The sequence below is a fragment of the Podarcis erhardii genome (genome assembly GCF_964252035.2).
Source record: "Podarcis erhardii genome assembly, chromosome: 18".
NCBI lineage: Eukaryota > Metazoa > Chordata > Lepidosauria > Squamata > Lacertidae > Podarcis > Podarcis erhardii.
The window spans coordinates 5,222,344-5,241,806 of record NC_138516.1 but is presented as its reverse complement, the minus strand read 5'-3'; the positions used below and the strand labels follow the sequence as shown (position 1 = coordinate 5,241,806).

The 19,463-nt window shown below is 46.9% G+C and overlaps 2 protein-coding genes across 2 annotated transcripts in view; one reads left to right on the top strand and one right to left on the bottom strand.

The window, feature by feature from the left end:
• Window positions 1-7,361: 7,361 nt before the first annotated feature.
• The window catches only part of LOC309333074 (vomeronasal type-2 receptor 26-like), a 55,215-nt gene continuing 43,113 nt past the window's right edge, over window positions 7,362-19,463 (bottom strand). Inside the window, exons 3-7 of the mRNA XM_081846529.1 lie at window positions 18,463-18,754; window positions 17,360-18,169; window positions 9,874-10,101; window positions 8,782-8,908; window positions 7,362-8,508 (exon numbers count right to left, since the gene is read on the bottom strand). Coding sequence (XP_081702655.1) covers window positions 7,610-8,508; window positions 8,782-8,908; window positions 9,874-10,101; window positions 17,360-18,169; window positions 18,463-18,754 — 2,356 coding nt within the window. The 3' untranslated portion in view covers window positions 7,362-7,609. The remainder of the gene's footprint in view (window positions 8,509-8,781; window positions 8,909-9,873; window positions 10,102-17,359; window positions 18,170-18,462; window positions 18,755-19,463) is intronic.
• The window catches only part of LOC309332907 (vomeronasal type-2 receptor 26-like), a 46,640-nt gene continuing 44,751 nt past the window's right edge, over window positions 17,575-19,463 (top strand). Inside the window, exons 1-2 of the mRNA XM_081846249.1 lie at window positions 17,575-17,710; window positions 18,888-19,008. The gene's annotated coding sequence lies outside the window, so the exon portion shown is untranslated. The remainder of the gene's footprint in view (window positions 17,711-18,887; window positions 19,009-19,463) is intronic.

Genomic DNA, 19,463 nt, shown 5'->3' with positions numbered 1-19,463 from the left:
AAAGGCTTCTCCAACAGAGGGAAGCTCTCTGGGGTTGGTTGAGGGGAGAAATGTTGCTTTGAGCTTTTGACTCTCCCTTCCCCTTCAACACGTTCTGTGGAAGGAGAGCTTCTGTTGCACATGGAGCCAACTTGCTCCTCGTCAAACTCGTCTGGAGGGGAGAGACTCTTCTGAGGAAAGAAGAGATTGTGGTTCGAGGACCCGACCCCCACGTAGTGAAATAAATACACTGGGACACGTGATATAAGGTTAATGGGCTATAAAAGGCCACAACTTTATTGATTACAGCAATGAAAAGGTATTGGCTTAGGCATTGGATCACAAAACAAGTGGGTTTATTCACCAGAGTTTCATCACCTGTTGATGCTAATCCAACTTTAGGCTCACCCCTGATGTCACCGAGGGTCGTGCCATGGCCTCCCGCCAAGCAGGCATCAGACAGAATACACGACCGCCAGATTCCTTTAACGGAATACCCCTAAAAATTGAAGGCATAGGCGATGGCCACACCTAGCACTTCAACACACCACAACACATTATTCCAATGCCTAACCTACCCACCAATACCACAAAAGGTTGTGACGATTGCTACGAGGTAGACGAAAAAACCCAAAAGCCTAATGCCAAATGGAAAAACTCCTACCAGGCCCCGCGGGCAACCGGGACGACCAACCTAAGGTCCATAGCAAGGCCAATGACCTAAGCCCTAACTCAAAGGGAGTGGAGGGTGGGTGACTTGCATAGGACGACGAGGAGAAATGAGGCCGGGGAGAGGCTGGCACTGCAGCATCAAGGCTGCTGGACACGCCCCCCTGAGGCACCTGGTTGGACGGCCACCGGGGGGGGGGGCGTGAGCGCCAGCCAGGTGAGCTGGAGGCAGGGGGCAACACCCCCTGCAGGAGCAGAGTTCGGGCTCCCGACCACAACCACTCCCCTCTCTTTCAGGGAGGAGAGTCTATCCCAAAACCCAGTGAAGGAAGGGTGTGTGTGGTGAACCCTTAAGACTGTTACTGAAAGTCCCTCAGGAGCTGGATTTGTTAAAGGGGTGGGTAACTGAAGGAAAAGAGGGACGCGGGTGGTGCTGTGGTCTAAACCACAGAGCCTAGGGCTTGCCTAGGTTGGCGCTTCAAATCTCTGCGATGGGGTGAGCTCCCGTTGCTCGGTCCATGCTCCCGCCAACCTAGCAGTTTGAAAGAACATCAGAGTGCAAGTAGATAAATAGGTACTTCTCCAGTGGGAAGGTAAACGATGTTTCCGTGCACTGCTCTGGTTCGCCAGAAGCGGTTTAGTCATGCTGGCCACATGACCTGCAGACAAACGCTGGCTCCCTCGGCCAATAAAGCGAGATGAGTGCCGCAACCCCAGAGTCGCCCGCGACTGGACTTAACTCTTAGGGGTCCCTTTATCTTTAACTGAAGGAAAGTACCGCCTTAGAACAGAACCAAACTATAAAGCTGAAACCTGTGAAAATGAATTGAACTAGCATATTATTATTGCAGTAACCTAAGTTTCTCCACTTGTATTATACTACCTTGTTTTAAAATAAATCTTTATTGTTATTTTCAAAACATCTGCTTGAGACTCCAGCTCACTGGTTATCCCCCACACCTAGGTCCCCCACAGAATATTCTGGGATAGTTAGCATTAGTTTTAGTGTATTTCTGGTCTCTGTGGAAGCCACCCAGAGTGGCTGGGGAAACCCAGCCAGATGGGCGGGGTACAAATTATTATTATTATTATTATTATTATTATTATTAGGGTTGTTCAGTGAGGTGGGGGCAATATATGTAAGAAAGAGCAGGCACTTCGGCGCGAGCGGTAACTGAGGCGCCAAGCCCGTTGCACCAGGCTAGCATTCTACCAGTTTTATTATTCTTTATCAATTTATTTATTAATATTTACTTCTTTCTTACTTACTCATTTCATCTCTTGCATAAAATCCACGTACCACATGGTTAAGCCAATAACTCCCAAAGTGCTTTACGTAAAGATAAGGCAGGACAATCATTAAAAAGTTTACAAACTTACTTCAGAACATACAAAAAGTTAAAATAATAAAACAGACTCATATTACCTCAACTTCCTAAGAATCTGGGTGGATCATTGTTATCAGAAAGTTTTTCCTGATGTTGGTTTGGAATCTCCTTTCTTGTAACTTTGCAATAATGTTCTGAAGTTATATACATACAGTGGTGCCTCGGGTTACAGACGCTGCAGGTTACAGACTCCCCTAACCCAGAAATAGTGGTTCAGGTTAAGAACTTTGCTTCAGGATGAGAACAGAAATTATGCTCCGGTGGCGCAGCAGCAGTGGGAGGCCCCATTAGCTAAAGTGGAGCTTCAGGTTAAGAACAGTTTCAGGTTAAGAACAAACCTCCAGAACGAATTAAGTTCTTAACCCAAGGTACCACTGTGTATATAAACCAATAGCAAGAGATTCAGATGACGTTAAAGAATGAGTTTATCAATCAGGTACCAATCAGAACAAAGTGAATGGTCAGAAATAACATCTCTATTGCGAAAAGAAGAATGGTTGGTGTAAACCCCCGAAACCAAGTTAATAATTGCATTTCAGTGGGTCTGCTTTAGGTTTCATTGCAATCAAGGCGGTGAAATAATAATAATAATAATAATAATAATAATAATAATAATAATAATAATAAATATTGGTTTCCCTGGCCACTCTGGGCAGCTCCCAACAGAATATTAAAAGCACTATAAAAATCACAGCCACAACATGCATTTAAAGCATTTTGGGAGCTCTAAATTGCAAGTAAAACAAGTGGCGGGTGGCCAACGCCATTTTGGCGACAGTTGTCCAGGGCGCAGGAGCCGCTGGAGGTCGGGAAAAGGGGGAAGCCGTTCTAGGTGCCTCCAAGGGAATGAGGAAAAGGACGAGGTCTCTTTGCGACTTCCTTGGTTATGCGGGTTTATTAGTATAATAATTGGTTATTATCAGTTTATTAGCAGGCCAGGAGGAAGGTTGCGCAGGGCAGCCTGGGAAGGGTGAGGGAAAGGCTGTGAGGAAAAGCCTTCTCTCTTTCTCCCTCAAGTTTATATGGAAGAATCCAAATACGTTTAGAGAAAAATAAAATGATAAGAAACAGGATCCTTGTTTGTGAGAAGAAGGGGCAGCAAAGCATGCTGGGAAGAAGGACATGAGGGAAATGAAATGAAACTTAACAAAGCACAATTTATCATTAAAGCTAATAAGTGAAACCTAACAAAAGACACCTTCAAATTTATTTATTCAGTTATATATTGGAAAATGGGTAAATTTCAATTATAGGAAGCTGGATCCATGTTTGTGAGAAGAAGGGGCAGCAAAGCATGCTGGGAAGAAGGATGTGAGGGAAATGAAACCTAATAAAGGGTAATTTACCAATAAAGCTAATGAGTGAAACCAAACAAAAGACAATTTGGGATTAATTTATTGAGTTATACATTGGAAAATGAGTAAATTTCAACTACAGGACGCAGGGTATTTGTCTGTGAGAAGATGGGGCAGCAAAGCATGCTGGGAAGAAGGACGTGAGGGAAATGAAACCTAATAGAGGTTAATTTATCCATAAAGCTAATAAGCGAAACCGAACAAAAGACACCTTGAGATTGATTTATTTGGTTATACACTGGGAAAACGAGTAAATTTCAATTTTATTCATGCTGGGATTCAACCATTGGCCTGACGGAGCTGGCAATGCATGCTGGGAAGTCTGCCCCCCCCCCCCCCCAGTGTGGACCGTGCTGGCGGAGGCTGGCAGGAGTTGCAGGGCCTTTTGAGGGTGGCCCCTTCCCCTCTGAGCCTGGCTCCATGGCCCTTCTGCCTCTGCCTCCGCGAGGGACACCAGCCGCCTGCAGCCCATCCAGCTGCACTCTGCACGCCCTCAGAGGCCGGAGAGGCTGGCAGGGGCAGGGCCCCCAGGAGAGAGAGGGGCCCCTGGGGGGATCTGCACTCTGCACGCCCTCAGAGGCCGGAGAGGCTGGCAGGGGCAGGGCCCCCAGGAGAGAGAGGGGCCCCTGGGGGGATCTGCACTCTGCACGCCCTCAGAGGCCGGAGAGGCTGGCAGGGACGGGGCCCCCATGTTAGCCCGGGAGAGAGAGGGGCCCCTAGGGGGATCTGCACTCTGCATACCCTCAGAGGCCGGAGAGGCTGGCAGGGGCAGGGCCCCCAGGAGAGAGAGGGGCCCCTGGGGGGATCTGCACTCTGCACGCCCTCAGAGGCCGGAGAGGCTGGCAGGGGCAGGGCCCCCAGGAGAGAGAGGGGCCCCTGGGGGGATCTGCACTCTGCACGCCCTCAGAGGCCGGAGAGGCTGGCAGGGGCAGGGCCCCCAGGAGAGAGAGGGGCCCCTGGGGGGATCTGCACTCTGCACGCCCTCAGAGGCCGGAGAGGCTGGCAGGGGCAGGGCCCCCAGGAGAGAGAGGGGCCCCTGGGGGGATCTGCACTCTGCACGCCCTCAGAGGCCGGAGAGGCTGGCAGGGGCAGGGCCCCCAGGAGAGAGAGGGGCCCCTGGGGGGATCTGCACTCTGCACGCCCTCAGAGGCCGGAGAGGCTGGAAGTGGCAGGGCCCCCGGGTGGGCCCGGGACAGAGAGGGGCCCCTGGGGGGATTTGCACTCTGCACGCCCTCAGAGGCTTCGTAGTCTAAGCTCAGGGGGCTCTCTGAGCCGGCATCTCTCTGGGGGATGAGGGGTTTCTTCCCATGGGTCAACATCCTTCTTAAATAGTGGTGCCCAGAACTGGACACAGTATTCCAGGTGGGGACTGACCAAGGCAGAATGGAGCTCAATCTTGTAAGCCACTGGGATTAGTAGCAATAAAAGTAACAATAATCACAATAAGAAACATAGTAATATTAGACTTGATTAACGAATGTTTTTAAGAACATTGTTCACACATATTTGTACTGCTTAGCTCTGTGTGCATTGCAATCACTTATTCATTGTTGTTCGTAGTAATTTTAAGTGCATTCTTAATATTACAATCAAGATGCGATACTTTTAAAATGCATATTTTCTTTAAATATAAACACAGAAATACGGTAAATGAAGCTCTCAATTCATCGGATGATGACCTGTGCCACAAAGAGGGAACCAGGCAGAGGGACTTCTTGGTGGTGGCGCCCGCCCTGTGGAACGCCCTCCCAGCAGATGTCAAGGAAATAAACAACTACCTGACTTTTAGAAGACATCTGAAGGTAGCCCTGTTCAGGGAAGTTTGTAATGTTTGATGTATTTATTGTGTTTTTCATATTCTATTGGGAGCCACCCTGAGTGGCTGGGGAAACCAAGCCAGATGGGTGGGGTATAAATAAATGGTTGTTGTTGTTACACTAGATTTAATGAACACTCATATCAGAGTGCCCTGGAAATTGAGAGCCAGAGTCTTTTATATACTAACCTTTTATGCTCTTCCACATCCGTTTAATGCTCCGAAACCCCTCTTTTAGCTTCTTTTAGACTTTTATGTATACTTTGTGTTTTAATATTTTTTAGCTTTACGTTTTACAGATTGGAAATGACTGTACCCCACCCTACTGATGCTGGTCTACTACCGTAATAAAGATTTGATTGATTGAAATGAAAAATCCTTTAGTAATGCTGTGATTGGACACCGAAATAATATAATACAGGGTGATTCATAATGAAATATACAGTTTCCAGATCCTGTAAGACAGGCGCAGACACGGAAAACAGCTGCGAACCGTGAGGTAGATGTACTCATAAAGTGATGGAGGTGAGAGTGCGCGTGTCATGTGACTAGTCAGGCGAAATGGCTGCGTCTGCAGTGGAGAAGACGTTTTGTGTTCTTGAATTGAGCAAAACGGAGTTTGTTGTGCAACGGCATTTGCGATTGCGATGTGTGTTGTGTGACAAACGGTGCATACATAGAACATCTGTGACTGTTTCGAAACTACTTTAAACATTCCCCTACAATTCTGTCACAGGTAACATGAGATATATTATATATTTTTTATAGTGTGTTGAAACTGTGTACTTCATTATGAATCACGCTGTATAATAATATAATATAATATAATATAATATAATATAATATAATATAATATAATATAATATAATAATATAAATAACATACATACATCGTACTTTTCCGTGTATAAGACGGGGAAAATGGGATCCCCCATTTTCTTAATATTGAGTCCCCCAAAATAGGGGGTGTCTTATACACGGGGGCATCTTCTACACGGGAAAATACAGTAATATGTAATTACTATAATATAATATGATAGCTAAAGGTAAAGGGACCCCTGACGATTAGGTCCAGTTGTGGCCAACTCTGAGGTTGTGGTGCTCATCTTGCTTTATTGGCCGAGGGAGCCGGCGTACAGCTTCTGGGTCATGTGGCCAGCAGGACTAAGCCGCTTCTGGCGAACCAGAGCAGCGCACGGAAACGCTGTTTACTTTCCCGCTGGAGCGGTACCTATGTATCTACTTGCACTTTGACTTGCTTTTGAACTGCTAGGTTGGTAGGAGCAGGGACCGAGCAATGGGAGCTCACCCCGTCTTGGGGATTCAAACCGCCGACCTTCTGATCAGCAAGCCCTAGGCTCAGTGGTTTAACCCACAGCGCCACCCGCGTCCCAATATTATATAATATAAAATATAATATAATATAATATAATATAATATAATATAATATAATATAATATAATATAATATAATATAATATAATATAATATAATATAATATACCTTCCCCCAAATTAATATTTCATTATAATTAATATTAGTAATAATAATGAAATAAGTCAAGCCAGAGGCTCCTCCCAGCTCTGCCTTGCCCTGCCTAGTGGGCGTGACCACTCTCCACTAAATCCCGCCCCGCCTCTCCCCGCTTTCCACTGCTGCCTTTCGTGACCCATTGCCTTCCCCAGCTCTACTCGCCCCACCTCCTTTCACAATGACTCGCCCAGATTGGCGTAGGCGGCCTGCCACTCTCGTGAGCAGTTCCCTCTCCCCTCTCTTCCCGGCTGCCTCGCCCGCCCCTAACCCTGGCCAGTGCAATAAAATTCATTGGATCCCAGTCAAGGCTTGGCTAAGATCAGTTGCTACTTGTTGGATCAGGGAGCAGAGCTTACACAATACAGAAATTAAACCAACAGACTATGGAAGATGTCTTAAATGAATTTCTCAGTTTATTGATTTACAAAGCTTAGGAGAATGAAATGATGTGAAGTGAGCTTATGAATGGTAGTGCATAAATGTGGGAAATGGAGAATAGAAAAGTGAATACATAGAACTGGCATAACCAAACAGTATTGTGGAATATTAGAATTGATATGCTTAATAGGTAGTCATGACAAAGCAAACAGACTCAAAAACCTTTTAAATCTTTTAAAAATTATTAAAAGATAATAGTTTACAAACTAAGGGCAGTACACCAGGACTCATTGTAATCCTTGGCAAAGTAAGGAACCAAGGACGTTCCTCCCATCTTACGGTTCATGTGAACAGGACTACATAAAACCGGGGCTAAGAATAAACATAATCTCTTTCACAGATGAAGAATGAGCAACATGGATGAGCAAGTGTGTTTCCTTTATGCACTTCTGGACATCAGGAACATGGACTATTTTAAGAATCAGATGTCCCCTTAATTTCTGGTTGTCAGGTGCTCCTTTGTGTTCAGATCAGGCCTCAGCACAATAATGTAGCACTTGGGAAGGAAGATGCAGCCCAGAAGCCCAGCACTGGAGGCCAACATAGAGAAGATCTGCACGGCCACCATGTACTTGCCCCTGGTGCTCAGGTAGGTGGGCACAAAAGACACCCAAACACTGCAGAAGACCAGCATGCTGAAGGTGATCAGCTTGGCTTCGTTGAAGGAGCCAGGCAGCTTCCTGGCTAAGAAAGCCACCGTGAAGCAGGTGGCAGCCAAGAAGCCCAGGTAGCCGAGGGCAACGTAAAACATGGCCACAGACCCTTCGTTGCATTGCAGGATGATCTCTTCCACCTGGGAGCGCATGTCGGACTCTGGGAATGGGGGAGAAGAGCCCAGCCAGATGGTGCAGATGAGAGCTTGCCCCCCAGAACAGGAGATGACAATGGAGTTGGCCAGACTCTTGCCCAGCCATCTCCTCACCCCGTTCCCGGGCTTTGTGGCCAGGAAGGCCAGCACCACCGTGATGGTCTTTGCCAAGACAGAAGAAACAGCAACTGAGAAGATGATGCTGAAGGCCGTTTGTCGGAGAAGGCAGGTCTCTTTCCTTGGGCGCCCGATGAAGAGGAAGGAGGACCAAAAGGAAAGCAGGAGGGAGACGAGGAGGATGTAGGAGAGGTCCCGGTTGTTGGCTTTGACTATGGGAGTTTCCTTGTATTTAATGAAGATTCCCAACACAGTGCCTGCTGTTATAGATAAGATGAGGGCAACGGAAGCTAAAAACATTCCTAAATATTCTCCATAAGCCAGGAAGGTGGTAATCTTGGGGACACATTGATCTCTGTCCTTGTTTGAATGGTGATCTTCTGAGCATTTGGTGCAATGTTCTGCATCTGGGGAAGAGGAAAAAGAGTGGCTGCAACATCACTTACATCCCTGATGATCTGAACTCGATTACATTTTGAAGAAATCCTAGAGATTTATTCCTTATGGTCATTCCTTTCAACTCTCTTCCAGGATGTAATGAAGGTGATTAATACTAAGGAAGTTGAGGAAGGAGCCACATTCCACAATGTCTGCAGAAATCTCACAAAAAGTGGGTGAGACTGGGTTTCTGCCCTGTGTTTACTCTCTCCAGAAATTCCTTCCCCCTTGGAGTCACCCACCTTCCTGGGCGGAGAAGGTCCCTTCCGCACACCGAGCACAAGCATAGCAGCAAATGGGCTTTCCTTCTAGAACCACCTTGGCATATCCAGGTCGACATTTTTCTGTACACCTGGAACGAGGCACGGCCTAACCAGTAAGACAAGAAGGTGCAACAAAGAGGAACAGTTAGGAGTATTTGTTTATATGTAACTCCCTCATAGAGTGAATTCAAACGGATCTCTGGACTGCAGCCTTTGACCCCTCATCAGGGTCCTTTCAACCCCCCACTGACCATTGGGGTGACCAGAATATCTTGTTCTTCATAATTCGTTCAGGACAACTGAGGTTTGCGCCACAGAACTCTGATTCCTCTTCTCCATTTACCTGCTTCCCTGCTTAATAAATCTTCAAAGAAAATGGCAATGGAGTCTAAAATGTGATTTCCCCAAAGTTCAGGATTCGGATAATCTCTCAATCACTAATTAAGACAAATTTAATATAACTTTTCCAAATATTGGTTTCCCTCACTCTGTTTTTGAGGCATGCAAGGTTTCCTCTTATTGCTGATGAATGCCCTAGTTATTTCTAGTTCATATGCCATTCCTTAACATTAACCTTATATTACAATAGGGTTTTTTTTTTTAACTTCTCATCCTTCACCAACAGCTGTGCACTTCTCAATTTCTGCACATACAATAGTTTAACATTTGCAACATCTACAAGTGAGCTTACTCCATAAATTTAAAATATCCACAATAAATCAGTAATTATCATTTCTAAAATAAATTACTTTCCATCCTTCTGCATGTATGAAAACCCAATAGTTCACTTTTACTAGGGGCTTTCCCTTTTCTTCTTATCTATGTAGTCCTTTCTGTCGAAGATTCTGGTGTCTTCTCTGAGGACCTCTGTGCTCTATCCTTTCTTTGAGCACCCCAAATTTACCTCCTATCTCAGCTGCTGTAAAAAGAAAGAGTGGTGGTTGCAGCTGTTATTGACGGTCAAGACACCATTGGTCAACCTGATATCCTGATATGGTCATTTTTCAGCGGTTGTTTAAGGAAAAACATAGTAATCATCTCCTAGCCTTCTCCCTTTGTGATTTACCCTACCTTATTGAATTTCTTGGGCCACTCAATGGCTTCTGGGTTAATGGTGAACTTTATTCCAGCAGACGTCTCTCTCCTTATATTCCCAATTTTCACAAGGTCATAAGAGATATTGGGAAACATCACCCAGTTCACAATATCAAAGTCCGCTGGTAGCTCCCAGTTCTCATCCAAGCACAGTCTGCCTCTGGAAGTATTCAGGCACTGGATTTCTCTTAGGAAAGGGTGAAGCTGGAATGGCAGGGGGAAACACCAGTGTTAAGAAATCTGAAAGCCAAGATGGATATCTCAGTCCTACTCACTTCAACCTCTTATGATTTGGGGCCTGCGTGTATCTCATGTAGACTGGAATTCCTATTCAGCCATTTTTATTACTACAGACCCTGCAAGTGCTCCAATTTTCCAGGGATGTCCCTGAATTAGAGACAGTTTTTCATTTGATCCTGGAATTTCCCAACTTTGCTTAGAATGTCCCTATTTTCATTGGAGAAATGTTGGCAGATGTGGAGTTATCCAACCCACAAGGCGTCCAATCCTATATCGGGAATTTTTATTATGTTTAATATTTTAGTATGAATTTCTTTATGTTGGAAGCTGCCCAGAGTGCTGAGGCAACCCAAAAAGACGTGTGGGGTATAAAGAGTGCTATTTTTCTATGGCACCCACCTGAGAGGTGCCAAAACTGAGTTTCAATGAGTTCCGCCTTTAAAAAGCTCTGGATATCAACAGTAAACACTGGTCAACAACAAATTTGTTGTCTGCGTTTTTTCAGTTGATTTAGAACGTATCTGATGCACTGAATCCAAAAATCACATTGGTTTTGTTCAATCAGGTCAAGTTTTTGAGCTATGGCCACATGTCATTTTTTTACGTTTTTGTTCACATGTACGCTTGTGTGGAGCATTTTAGAAGAAGTTGGTGGGGGTAAAATGCCATGTCAAATAATTGTTTTGATTGGAAATGATTATTTTAATGACAAGAAGTATTCAGGTCCAATAGTTCTGGGTGATTATGTCGAAAAGGGATCAGTTTGAAGTCATAAAACCTTGAAATCTTCCATAAATTGGTGCGGCAAAGCATAAAGTTATTTTGGTATTAAACTTGGTGACCAGGATAAAGCTTGGGCGCCACACATGGTGTGCAAGGCATGCACCGAGACTCTTCGTGGGTGGACCAATGGCAAGAGTAGTCTGAACTTTGGAATTCCCGTGGTTTGGAACGAGCCGACAAACCATGTCACTGACTGCTACTTCTGTGCTGTTGATGTGACTGGGATCAACAGAAAGAACTGGAGCAGCCTCAAGTATCCTGATCTTCAATCAGCACATCGTCCTGTAGCTCATTGTGATGAAATTCCAGTGCCTATCTTCGGAGAACTTCCTGACATTAGTGACGAAGATGCCTCCAGTGTTGAAGGACATGAAGAAGAAGTGGTTCTTGAAGATGATGCTCCACATCCATTTTCCCAAAAGGAGTTGAATGATCTAGTTCGCGACCTCAGCTTGTCAAAGGACTCTGCTGAACTGTTGGCATCCAGATTGAAGGAAAAAAACCTCCTCTCTGACAGTGCTTGCATCAGCTTCTTCCACAACAGGCATCAAGAGTACCTCCATTTTTTCTCGGAAGAGAAGGACTTGGTGTACTGTGCAGATATTGTGCAGCTTCTTCTCAAGCGTGGAGTGCCACAGTATGAACCCAAAGATTGGAGACTGTTCACTGACAGCAGCAAGCGATCACTGAAATGTGTTCTGCTAAACAACGGCAACCAGTACCGATGTTTTCTGTGCATGTGGGATAGTAGGGACCGTGCTCAGCATTACACGAAGAAGGACTGGCCTGTGCGGGAGGAATTGGTGCCTTGCAAAGAAAGGAACGTCATCAATGACCCTCTGATGGACAGAGACAGAATACTCTTCCCACCGCTGCACATCAAGCTTGGCTTAATCAAGCAGTTCACCAAGGCTCTGGACAAGGATGGTGACTGATTCACTTACTTGTGCCAGGCTTTTCCAGGATTGACCATGAGAAGTTGAAAGCTGGCACGTCAGATCCGTCAGCTCATCAGAGATCCAGAGTTTGGAAACTCAATGAACGAAGTGGAACTGGAAGCGTGGAAGGCATTTGTTCTGGTAGTGAAGAACTTTCTTGGCAACAATAAGGCCAGAAACTACGCAGAACTTGTCAACAACATGCTGACAGCTTTCAGAAACCTGGGCTGCAACATGAGCGTCAAGATGCACTACCTATTTTCACATATGGACCGGTTTCCTGAGAACCTGGGTTCAATGAGTGACGAGCAGGGGGAGAGATTCCATCAGGACATGAAAGAGATGGAGACCAGGTATCAGGGTCGCTGCGACGCAGTCATGATGGCTGACTACTGTTGGACTCTGAAGAGAGACCTCCCTGCCGCTGAGCATTCCAGGAGTTCCAAGAAGTTCAAGCCCTGAAGTTTGAAAAATGGTGAAGCAACATGCAATTTGCGTGTACTTACCTTTATCAATGCCCACCATTCAGTTTACAGTAATCGATGTTTCTATGAGGTAATCAATATATGTTGTTGGAAGAACATTTTTTTCTCTTAAAAACATATTTAGGATGATATGTGTTGACAAAAATCAGCCGATAATGCCACAAAAATGTAATCGATTTTGTCACAAGATCTGATTTTCGTTCAAATCAACATAGCACAAAAACCTGACCTGATGGAGATAAACTGTCAGGGAACTGCCATCGGAAAGGCAGGTGGTGGAAGGGCTCTCGGAAGCTAGGAGAGACTCGGCAGCGGAGGAAAGCACCAGCAGGGGGAGAGAGGGAGTCCCGAGAGATTAAGGGAGTCATGTTTAAGGGGCTCCGCTAAAGACAGAGTGTTGAGAACCATGCCCAAGCTCTGCGGGATCTAGCTTTACGCACAAGCAGCTCATCATCCCATCACAGCAATCCGACAGTCCTTGAAAGCCGCTTGTGCAAGGAGAGGCATCATGAGAACCCAACAGGAGCCGGAGTAGCAGGAGGAGCTGGAGCGGGTCCAAGCCTGGAAGAAAGGTACAGGGTGTTGGAACTCCAGCTAGCGCTGCAAACGGCGAGGCTCGAAGAGAGGCGGGCTCAGGATGCAGACAAGGGGAAAACCACCCCACTCACCAGGAAGGTGCCAGGGTTGGTGCAAAAGTTTGGGGGTGATCCCAGAAATTATCAAGCCTTTAGGACAGAGATGCAATACGCCCTCAATCTGCAGTTTGATGACTTTCCCGATGAGGAATCCAGAGTGGCGTTTGTCATTGGGCATCTCGAAGGGGGGGGCAAAGGACTGGGTGAGGCCCCTGATGGCAGCGAATAATGACGCTCTAAAGGACTCGAGAAAGTTTTTTCGCGCCATGGATCTGATGTTTTCCAGCGAGATTGAGCAAGGGGTGGTGCGCAGACAGTTGATGGCGTGTAAACAGGGGAACCGATCCGTCCGAGAGTACTGGACAGAGTTTACCATGTTGATCCATAAATTGGGGTGGGACCTGTCTGCGGACCCGATACAAATGCTGTTCGAAGAAGGGCTATCCTCGGCGGTGAAGAATGAACTCTCCTGCGCGCCCAGGGTGGAGTCTATGGACCAGCTGACTAAATCCGCACTTGCCATAGGAGCGCGCCAGGAGGTGAGAGCCTTGGAGAAGCGGGAAGGGAAAGGGGAACGTTGGAGTGATTTCCGCATTCCAGAGATGCCAGAGCAGCATTCCCCGCCAGTAGAACTGATGGAGATTGGAACAGCGCGCGCGCGCGGAGTTTCAAACACCAACGAAGGGCGGAAGAAGGAGGGAAAGAGCGCCAAGAAATGTTTCCTCTGCCAACGGCCAGGTCACTTTGCCAGAGTCTGCCCTCAAAGGAAGGGATGGCAAGGAATGGCGGGAGCTGTTGGGGGGGGGAAGAGGAGGGGTTAAGGAGCAGGTAAAAGCCAACGCCTGGTTGCCAGCATCGGGGCACAGCAGCCAGGCCAAAGATCAGTGAATGTGCCCAAGCCTGAACCCCCAAGACCGGCGCTTGTCGTAGAGGTGGTGCTAGAACTACCAAACTGGACCTGAGGGGGGCGTATAACCTGATACGAATGAGAAAGGGAGACAAATGGAAAACTACCATGTTCACCCCCTTGGGGGCCTTTGAGTACCTCGTTATGCCCTTCGGTCTACAGGCGGGCTCAGCCTGTTTTCAATCATTCATGAATCACGTCCTGGGACCTTTACTTTACAAAAACTGTGTAGCATTCTTAGATGACGTATTGGTGTACTCAGAGAATGAGGAGCAGCATGTGCGGGACGTAAGAGAGGTACTGAGCAGGCTGCAAGCAAACCAGCTGTGGGTGAAACTGGAGAAGTGTCAGTTTCATACCAGAGAGGTGGAATTCCTGGGGTACCATTTGTCAGACAAGGGATTGGCCATGGATCCCGGCAAGGTTCAAGCGGTACTGGAATGGAAGACACCGAGAACAAAGAAGGACGTGCAAAGGTTCCTGGGGTTTGGAAACTTCTATCGGAAGTTCATCAAGAACTTCGCCCACTTAACGGCGCCCATCACTGACTGTCTCAGTAGCAAGAAAAAATTTGTCTGGACGGAAGAGGCGCAGCGAGCGTTCGAAAGGTTAAAGAAAGTGTTCGCGTCGGAAGAACAGCTTTTGCATGTGGATCTACAGAAACCGATGAGAGTAGAGACGGACGCCTCAGACCGAGCGCTAGGGGCGGTGCTTCTCCAGCCGGGGAAGGATGCGTCGGAATGGAGACCGTGCACCTTCTTCTCACGGAAGTTGAATAAATCCGAGAGGAACTACACTGTGTACGACCGAGAACTGCTCGCCATTCATGAAGCGTTCCGGAGGTGGCGACACTTGCTGATTGGAGCGCAACACAAGGTCCAAGTGTGCACTGACCACAAAAACCTAGAATATTGGAGAACGGCCCGAGTACTGAACCAGAGACAAGTGAGATGGGCCCAGGAGTTCTCCAAATTCCATTTTGAGATTCGTTACGTACCAGGACCAGAGAACGTCAGGGCGGACGCTCTCTCCCGAAAACCTGAGTATTTAGAGGGGGAGGGAGTGCCTGAGGAAAGACATATCATTCCCGAGGACCACTGGGTGTGTGGGGCGGCATTGGTGGGGCAAAGGGAACTGGTAGAGGGTACCGAGAACGATGAATACGCCTAAGAGAAACTCAGAGAACTCAGGGGGACAGGAGAGAACACAGGGGGGTTTGAGGAAAAGAACGGGGCGTTGTATTACAAAGGGGCACTGTACATACCCGATGGGGAACTGAGGGGCAGAGTGCTCAAGCAGTTACACGACAGCCCCACAGCAGGGCATTTTGGGCAGCACAAAACCATGTGGTTGGTTACAAGGGAGTTCTGGTGGCCCAAAGTGAGGGAAGATGTACGCAAGTATGTAAGGGGGTGCAACCGCTGTCAGCGGGCAAAAGGGGAGAGGTTGGCACCTGCGGGGTTGCTAGAACCATTACCCACGCCAGAACGACCATGGGAGGCAGTATCCATAGATTTTATGACGGATCTGCCACGATCCAAAGGGAAAACAGCTGTCATGGTAGTGGTAGACCTATTAACCAAGATGTGCCACTTTATAGCCTGCTCACATGCGGTCACGGCCGAGGAAACTGCCAAGTTGTTTGTAGAACACATTTTTAGGTTGCATGGCGTCCCCTTGAGGGTGGTTTCCTACCGTGGGAAACAATTTACCTCCAGGTTCTGGAAGAAGCTTATGAGCTTACTGCACGTAGAGGTCAACTTTTCGACTGCCCGACACCCAGAAACAAATGGGCAGGCGGAAAGGGCAAACGGTATCCTACAACAATACCTGAGGTGTTATGTTAATGACAGGGAAAATGATTGGGTCGAGAAATTAGCTCTGGCCGAATTTGCCTACAATAACACAGAGAATGTGTTCACAGGGATGAGTCCCTTCTTAGCTAATTATGAATGTCATCCAAGAGCATTTCTGGGGGAAGGAGGGGAAAGATGGAGTGTCCCGGCAGCGGAACACTTTGTGGAAGAAATGGAAGCCATCCATAGGCAGCTCCAACTTAACTTAGAGAGGGCCAAAGAAGAATACAAGAAGAATGCAGACAGGAGAAGAAGGGAAGGCGAAACCATAAGGGTGGGGGACCGGGTGTGGTTATCCACCCAAGGCTTGCCGTTCAAAGGGGGTTGTAAGAAATTGAGGCCCAAACAACTGGGGCCATTTGAGGTCATACAACAGGTCAATCCGGTGGCCTTCAAACTCAGGTTGCCTAACCATATGAAACTGCACACAGTATTTCACAGGTCCTTACTGTCACCGTACCGAGAGGGGCGGGAGTTTGGGGGACGTGAGCGGGAGAGCCCTCAGGGACCAATCGTAGAAGAAAGGGAACGCAGCAATCATGTGGCAGAAATCGTTGATTCCAGGTGGAAAGGCAATTAGGTGGAGTATTTGGCAGAATGGGAAGGGGAACCGGAGTCAGAAAACACATGGGTACCGGCAGAGGAGGTAGATGACGAGGTTTTAATAGAAACGTTTCCCAAGGAAACCGCAGCCTGTGACACGGTTCGGGAGGGAACACTTCGGCACCACCGACGAGGAAGAGGAGTTCGAAGGGTTCCCAGAATCAGGGCTGGAAGAGGGAGTAGACTCCGACGAGGAGGAGTACTCAGGGAGAAGAGACGGTAGTCGGTGGAGAGAGGTGTTCGAGTCTTCTGACGATGAGGGAGGTTCTTTCCGGGGTTTTCCATCCTCACCACCCGTAGAGGAGGGGGCGGGAGGGGGTGAAGGGGGCCCTGGAGGGGAGGTGGATGTCAGGGAACTGCCATCGGAAAGGCAGGTGGTGGAAGGGCTCTCGGAAGCTAGGAGAGACTCGGCAGCGGAGGAAAGCACCAGCAGGGGGAGAGAGGGAGTCCCGAGAGAAAGTGAGTCGGAGGGATGGCTCAAGGAGTCTTCCAGCGAAAACAGCGGCAAGGTCTCAGGACCTCCATTAGGTACACCCACTCCTCGCCGGAAACTGTCGCGCCGAGAATCCCGAAGACGCGTTTCCGTCAAGGAACTTTTATGTTGGAGTAGATTCCGTAAACGCCCACTGTCGGATTCTGCCAGAGATTAAGGGAGTCATGTTTAAGGGGCTCCGCTAAAGACAGAGTGTTGAGAACCATGCCCAAGCTCTGAGGGATCAAGCTTTACGCACAAGCAGCTCATCATCCCTTCACATAAACGCATGCCATTCCCTGATTCAGCAGTGCAAAAATACCCTAAAGCAGTTGTAGAAATCTAGACAACATTCAAAAAGTAAAAAATTGTCGCCCAGTGATTATCGTTATGGAATGGGACGTCTCTATTTTCATCAGAGAAATGTTGGGCTGTATGCTACTATTACTAGTACTAATAGTAACTATGTTATTTTACAGGTCTATCCCCAGTCAAGATCAGCATCTGTGTGGACTGCAGTTTGCAAAAAGGGGAAGGAAATACCTGCCACGGCTGTAGCCTTTGGGGTCCCCATTGCTCTCCTTCCTCCACCATCAGCCTCCTCTGGGATCTAGATGAAAGTGAAGCATGCAAGGCCTGAGCCACAGCCTGAATATTCATGTACGTGCCATAGCTGTCTTCGGACAGGGCTCTCTCACGGTCCTCTTGGGGCAATGGCTGCAGTTTCTCCTCCTCTCTGCATCTTACCCTGCCTTTCACGGACAACAGATGCTTTGAATATGAACACTGAAATGCTTGATTGAAATAATCCACAAGATTGGTCTGCCATATATATGTTTCACCTTTGCTGCTCCTTATTCCAGTCTGAATTGCAAAGGACAGAGAACCATGGAGGTGATGGAATAAATTTGGAGGGAGGTAAATGCCAGTTCTGATTTCTAGCAAAGCTGTTGTGATCCAGACTTTCGCCCCTATTTCCTTCTCATAGAAATGATGTATTACCACGATTTCTATGATACTCACTGCATTGGTTAAATAGGAAACAAAGACCCCAACTTGTCTCCATAGGAAAAAAGGTTCCCCAGGCCTGATAAATTGATCCATATCATTTTCTGGTACTCTTTTTGATAAAGGAATGCAGATCCCTTTGCTGAGCATCAGAGGTTTCACAGCGCTCACAAATCTTTCTCCATTGTCATTGTCTGGAGTGAAGAGGCCAATCCACGTCCATCCAAAATACAGGAGCAATTCAACAATCCCCTGGTACTGATTTTCCTCTTTGGGAGTCATCCGGTAGACAAAAGGGAACAGGGTTTTATCTTCGAGAACCTGGGCAGTGAAGCCATAACTGATCTAGGAAGCAAAGCAAAGATCAGCAATTTATTTTACTTTCAGCATAAGATTTTTAATTATCTGAAATGACTGATATCTATCTAAATCTCTGCTGGCTGAGGCTGATGGGAGTTTTAGCCGGAAACATCTGGGGTTGTCAAGTTGGTGAAGGCTCAGTTTTGAAAAAGGGATGTTGAATCCATAGCGGAGGATCTTCCTGTTTTTAAAAATATCCCTGCTTGACCTATCCAAAGGGAAAGTAGAATTTTATGCAGTTGAAATTCTCTGTCCTTCCATGCTGTCCCACTACTTACCTGTGGGATTTTGTAGATCCCTGACAAGGCAGAAATCACTCTTGAGATGAAAGTGTTGCTTCTTTCAAGAATAGCCAGCAGGTGATTCTGTTCTCCACAGTGATAATTGGGAATATTGCATCCACTGCCTGCAAGCAGCTCTAGCATGGCGTCCGAAGTCATCCTTGCATCAAAATGGTTCTCATAGAGGCTGTAGCCCAGGGTGATGTTGGGTAAGAGCCTGAGATCCTGGTTGATCTCTAGGATGGTGAGTGGGAAAGGCAACATGTGCCAGTAGAACCTAGGTGCCTCCCTGCAATAAATGAATTCTTTAAAAAGAGTGAAACTGATATTCATATGAATGGGATGGAGGAAACATTATATGATCCACACAGATTGGTATTTATTTATCCTTTTGCATTAATATCAAACCTTTTCCTGTCTAGCATAGAACAAAAATTTGGAGATCTGCTCCATGACCGGAGCTTTGATGCAAACAGCACACAGAGCTGTTCAACAGTGGAAGAGACTCCCTCCGAAGGTGACCATGTGTCATGGATGCTTCAGGTAAGATTCTTCCGGATTCCTTCCATCTCTACAACTCTATGATTCTATTATATAGCGGTTCTATGAGTAAGAAATGAAGGCGCCCCTCAAAATGTGTGATATACTGGGAAGTTGCTGCAAGGGCTGCTTTTGCTGCAGTGGTCTTTGGCTTCTTCCAAGGGGCTAGACTATAGGTAGATAAGAGACCATTTGATTGAAGGAGGAAAAGCACCAAATACCTCAGTCCCCTTTTAGTTACATATGAGGCCTGGTGGCTTTCAGGTTTGAGTGCATGGTAAAACCTATAATTTTGCCCATGTTTGGATCAGTGACTCCACCAATGAGGACACACCCTGGTCTGTGTTATTCCATATAATCATTTTATTTGAAGCATATCGTTCCACCCATAAAAATCCACCCATTTTCAAATGTTTCTTAAAACACTTCTAATTATTTTTTTTAAAAAAGTGACAGAA